Here is a 6000-nt window from a genome sequence, read left to right on the forward strand (position 1 = left end):
ATTAATATACAGTATTTTCCCACTTTAATGGTACTAGTATAATTATTAGTAGTGTGAACAACTTTTTAATTTAATTTGAAATGGTTTTAATAACCATTTTTTAACTAATACAATATTTAACCTAGAATAAGTAAATTCGAACTTTGATAAATTTTTCGGGTAATCTTTCTTGAGAACATATCAGCAGTCGTCTCGGTGAATGTATTAAAATAGGAATAAATAATGGTGACTGACAAACACTAAAGTAACTTGACTTCGGAATTTGATTTACGAAGACGGTCCGATAAATACTTAGATATAACGCCCGACGATGCTATTATCGCAAGAAAAATGTATTATTTTGTATGATATTATCATAGTTGACAGGGTCAAAACTTCCAAAGTCGACTCGTAATTTTGCTTTGTCTGCGTCTTAAAGCGGCAGTATCTGTGATTTTTGAGAAATGTGAAAGAACGATAGGAAAAACGCTTGAGTGCTGTATACCGTAGCTTTTCTCCTTCGATGGACTCCAAGGAATATTCAATGGCCAATACTTTCCAATCGGACGGAAAGCTATTGTCCACTATTTTGATTTCATAAGTTGTAATCTACATAGACTACCTTCAGAAGCTCAAAGGGATTACAGAGCTCTTCTACGCCGGTCTGCTACTTTGGACCGATTCGATCCCAACAAGCAAGTGTAATATTTTTTGTTTTCAAACTTGAAAAAGTTATTTAACCGGAGAAGAAATTAAAATCTATTAAAGTTGCTGTCGCCACCGCGGCTTTTGATAGTATTTATCGGAGCGCCTTCGTAGCAGTACTTAGGTAGACAATTAAAGTCAAAAGCAACATTAAGAATATGTTTGAATTCCTGTGTTTTAATGTTCACACATGATGTCTAACCAATCTTTCCAAACGGTATTTGAAAGACAGAAAGTTTCAAGACGGGATCATACTGTTATATAACCCCAGAGGTGAGCTAGTGACAGATCCCCTAAGCAATTATTACCTATCAAACAATCAGTCGTCGCATTTGCGACTTGTCTCCCTCGTCACTTCTTCTGGACGAAGACCAAAGACCAAACTCTATAAATACCTCATTATTCCCGTCCTGCTATATGGTGCAGAGGCATGGACGATGACAACATCTGATGAGTCGGTGTTACAAGTTTTCGAGAGAAAGGTTCTGCGGAAGATTTATGGTCTTTTGCACGTTGGCCACGGCGAATATCGCATTCGATGGAAGAATGAGCTGTACGAGATATACGACGACATTGACGTTCAACGAATTAAGAGACAGCGGCTACGCTGGCTAGGTCATGTCGTCCGAATGGATGAAAACTCTTCAACTTTCTGCTTTTCTTAAGGCTACATCAACTCGGATTTTGAAATGTTTTGCGATTTCGGTAGAAAGTTCGATAAACTTTTCTCGAAACGCTTTTTTCAGAGTCGGTGAGTAAAACTTCTCTGAAAAGCTCGACCGATCGACTTGAAATTTTCAGACAACCATCCTATGTATATACATATACATATCTGTCATGTAATGATCGAAGAAATTCGATTTTTGATAATAAATTAATTTTTTGTACCCCTCTGAGGTGTAAGTTCTTCACAAAACACGACTTGGGAAGCCCCAGTTTTGACAAAAATTTATATTTTTTACTAATCACGATCATTACCTGTACTCGTTTATTCTTAAATTATTATTTTTTTGTGTTTTTTTTTTTTGATAATTTTAAGCAGAGCAAGCTTTTTCACTGCCAGATGCTCTTTTTTTGGAGTTTCCACCGGGCATCGGTTATGGGATCTAATCTGGGAATCCAAAGCTATCCGATTATTAAAGTACATCAATTTCTGTAAATATATACTAGTTTTATTTTTTTGTCACATAAAATGCCTCTTCAAATAAAAAATCATGGAAAAAAGGTTTTTTTTCTGATTTGAACGTGGATATAACCCCTTACAGTTTTCAAGTGTATAAGTCCTGATCCAAATTCTTATCTCGTCAAGGATTATTTATGAAGTTTAAGTAATAAAAATCAGATTTTAATATTCTCTATTAATTGTGGCTTTTTCTAACGGTAATAATATATAATCTCAAAATTGTAACTTTTTCTTTTACAAAATTTTACACTCCTCCATTTGTACTCTCTTTGCAGGAATTGATCAACACCGCGATATGCGCCTTGCTGTACTTCATCGCGTTCGTCGTGCAATTGGCCAAATGGTCCAGCTATCCGAATAGCTATGCGTATGGTTCCAATATCGCAGCCGGCGTTTTCGGTGTATTCAACTTTTTGGCCTACGCCGCTGGCACATATTTCCTGTATTTGTCGCACAAGGGCGCTGTTGCCTACTAGACGAAGTGCGCATGAACAAAATTAAGAAGAAAAGCAAATAGCAAATTCTACAGCAACAGCAACATGTAGCTCACCTCAAACCAGAACTTATGCATACCACCAAAAGCACTGAGCACAATAACACATACATACATACAAACATATTGGAGCAATGATAAACTGATGCAACCATATGGCAACACCATTGACGTAACATGTAAGTGTAGCTCATTGCTGTAATTAGTCAAACAACAATAAGAACAAAGAAGAGAATGTTTAAAAAATTATAAAGCTAGTTTTTTAAACACTTTTATTGGTAGTTTTCAACATTGAAAATGTTCGTGGAAATTTTAATTTTAGTAATAGGCGATAAATGTAACTTTGTATGATTAATATTAACTATTATATATTATTTTGGTTCTAATTTAATTAGCTGCGCTGCCTTTTACATACAAACATACCCACATACATATACATATGAACTTTTTTGCATTTTTGTAAAGTAAAAATCTTCTTATTAACAAGCATAATATTCAAAAATTTTGAAAATCACTAAAAATGAAATATCTCAAACTTCAAGTTTTTCTACTTTTATATGTCGTAACATTTTAAATATAAACATTTGCTCAGCATTAATACATATGTACACACAATATTTTGTATTCATATATTTCAAGGCATCAAAATGCCATAAATTATGCTACAAACTCTTCTACACAAAAGGCGGAAAATGCGAAATATGTAAATACAGTACAAAGTATGTATATATGTTTCGGTTGTGAATATGTTTCACAGAAGAAACGGTTTAATTTTCAAGCAATTAGTTTCTAATATTTTAAATAATGAATTGAAATAATTTTTTACATTTTTGGTGTGCAGTAAAGTTGTATGTAACTGTGCAACAAATAATAATTATAAAAAAAATAACTGCAATTTCATTGTTTGTTATATTTAATATTTGTAAGAAATGAAAGATACACAGCTGTTTTTAATTAATAAAGTTATGTTTTATTTAAAGTGAATGAAATTGCATTTTATTTGAATAAACGTTTATTGATTGATTGAATGATTTTTTAAACACAAGTGAAGTAGTTCGTAGATAATTAAAAGTTATCGTTGTTATAACTCAAATAATATGCAATATTTTTTTACTCGCACGAATATTTTATTCTAGATCAGGGTAGATCATTTTTGGAAGCAAGCACGAAAAAACTTAAACTTCGGTGGCACCGAAGCTGGTATACCATTCACAAATAACGAAACTCTCATATAAGAACTTGATGCCGATCTTTCACTTTGTATGGCAGCTATATGATATAGTGATCCGATCTGAACGATTTCTTTAGATATCGTAGCGTGATCTTAGAAAATAATCTATACCAAATTTCGTATAGATATCTCGTCAAATAAAAAAGTGTTTAATAAAAGGACTTTATGTTAATCGTTCACATTGTATGGTAGCTATATGTTACAGTGATCCGATCACAACGATTTCTTCGGAGAGACCACCGCTGCTTTGGATAATAATGCGTGCCAAATTTCGTGTAGATATCTCCACAAATGAAAAAGTTTTTCTTACAAGCACTTGATTCCGATCATTCAGTTTGTAGGGTAGCTATATGCTAGAGTTATCCGATCAGACCGATTTCTTTAGATATCGTAGCGTGGTCTTAGAAAAAAATCTATACCAAATTTCGTATAGATATCTCGTCAAATGAATGAGCTTTCCATACAAGAGTTTAATTTTCATTGTTCACTTTGTATGACAGCTATATGATATAGTAGTCCGATGTAGAAAATATTCTCTGACATTGTAACGTTGTCTTAGAAAATAATATATACCAAATTTCGTAAAGATATCTCCTCAAATGCAAAAGGCTTCCATACAAGCACTTGATTCTGATCGTTCAGTTTTTTATGACAGCTACAAGCTATAGTAGTCCGATATCGGCGTTTCCGACAAATAAGCAGCTTCTTGGTGAGAAAAAGATGTGTGTAATATTTCAGATTGATATCTCGAAAACTGAAGGACTAGTTCGAGTATAAACAAACGGACTTGGCAAAATCGGCTCGGCTCCTTTAACATTTCTTTTAGGGTGTTACAAACTTCGTGGCAATCTTAATATACCCTATATAGGATATAGAACAAAAAAATCGCTGAGATCCATGAATTTATGAACAAAAATGTTGAGTGCTCAAGTTTATGCGTGTTTTCCGTGATTTAAAAACGATTGTGAGGATTTAAATGAGGACCATAAGCTAGTGATCGTGCTGAATTGAAAACATTGGTCTCGATGCAAATTTTACTACGAGATTGTTGGTTTAGGGAATAAATACGGAGAGTTTTAACAGAATACTTGGGTTTAAGAAAGATATGTGTGCGTTTTTTCCCTATGAGCTAAATGCAGGCCAAAAAAGTGAACGAGTTTTGATGAAAAAATGGATTTGTCTCATCGCAGCACCCTTCGTGTTAGCCTGATCTATCGCCATATGACTATTTTCTACTTACAGCACCGAAAACCAGCATAAAATTAGTATTTTATAATATTTTTATTTATATTTATATGTATGTATGTATATATGTATATGTATTTATTCCAGCCACTCAAGTAGCCGTATCCGATGTGCTGAAAAATATACCAATAAATGGCATAAACAAATCTAAGCATGCGCTAGTTGATCGTTCCAAACGTTATATTGGGTCTAATGAAACCTATTTTGAATAAAAAATAATTTTAAAAGATAATATTGTATGATGTGTATTTAATTTTATATCCACATAGTTAACTAAATTTTAAGACACACTTCAACTTTGAGGACTCTATCGAATGGACGCTTGATAAAAATGGCCTACAAAATATCACTTGATATGGTTACTTGTTTCTTTTTCTTTTCCAAAATCGTAATTTTAAAATTACTATTTTTGTTTGCATTTGAAGGGAACAAAGCATCAGAGTTCCCTTCAAATGCAAACCAAACTGTATTTCTTGTAGTAGAAGGAGGAACAGAACTTCCCGAGGAAAATCTTTAGCGTGGATGGACGTTGAGCCAAAATATTAAAAATGGAACAGCAAACGATCCGGTGCCGTGCGTAAACTCTTGCCGACGTCAACAAGGATACAAAAATTAAATATTTACCGTCAACATGATTACAATAATACGTATAAGCAATAGTTATTTAATTAATAATACCAAGACTTCATTAGCCATGTAACCTTTAGAGTACTGCATAATTCAATAAAGAACAAAAAATATTAATCAAGAAACTATTACATTTCAGAAAAATAAATGCCAAATAAAACTCAAATATTTAATAATCTTATTTTATTTATAAGCAAAATTAACTTGCACTAAAATCCCTTTAATTTGAAATTAAAATTTTCAAAATCGGTTAAGATTTACAAAAATTATGGAAAAAGTGCTATTTTCCAAAATTCCACTTCAGTCTCGTCAACTTGAGACCAAAATCAGCAAATGGGTTAAGAATTGCCGAAATTACGAAGAATCAACATTTTCTTCCAATTTTCCAAAACTATTTTCAAATCCCTTTAGTTTGACACCAAAATCATCAAAATCGACAAAGAATTGTCGAAATTACGGAAATTCATCATTTTCTTCCAATTTTACAAAACTCGTCTTCAAACCCGCGAATTTGACATCAAAATCGGTTAAGAACTG

General features: G+C 32.8%; 1 protein-coding gene across 5 annotated transcripts in view; it reads left to right on the forward strand.

Moving 5' to 3' along the window:
* LOC105224121 (CKLF-like MARVEL transmembrane domain-containing protein 4) overlaps positions 1 to 3349 on the forward strand; it is a 51483-nt gene extending 48134 nt beyond the window's left edge. For all 5 annotated transcript variants that reach the window (XM_049455837.1, XM_049455835.1, XM_049455834.1 and 2 more), the window contains one exon: positions 2143 to 3349. In XM_049455837.1, the coding sequence (XP_049311794.1) occupies positions 2143 to 2343 (201 nt within the window). In that variant the 3' untranslated portion in view covers positions 2344 to 3349. The remainder of the gene's footprint in view (positions 1 to 2142) is intronic.
* Positions 3350 to 6000: the final 2651 nt, after the last annotated feature.

Source organism: Bactrocera dorsalis, chromosome 4 (genome assembly GCF_023373825.1).
Source record: "Bactrocera dorsalis isolate Fly_Bdor chromosome 4, ASM2337382v1, whole genome shotgun sequence".
Classification (NCBI taxonomy): Eukaryota; Metazoa; Arthropoda; class Insecta; order Diptera; family Tephritidae; genus Bactrocera; species Bactrocera dorsalis.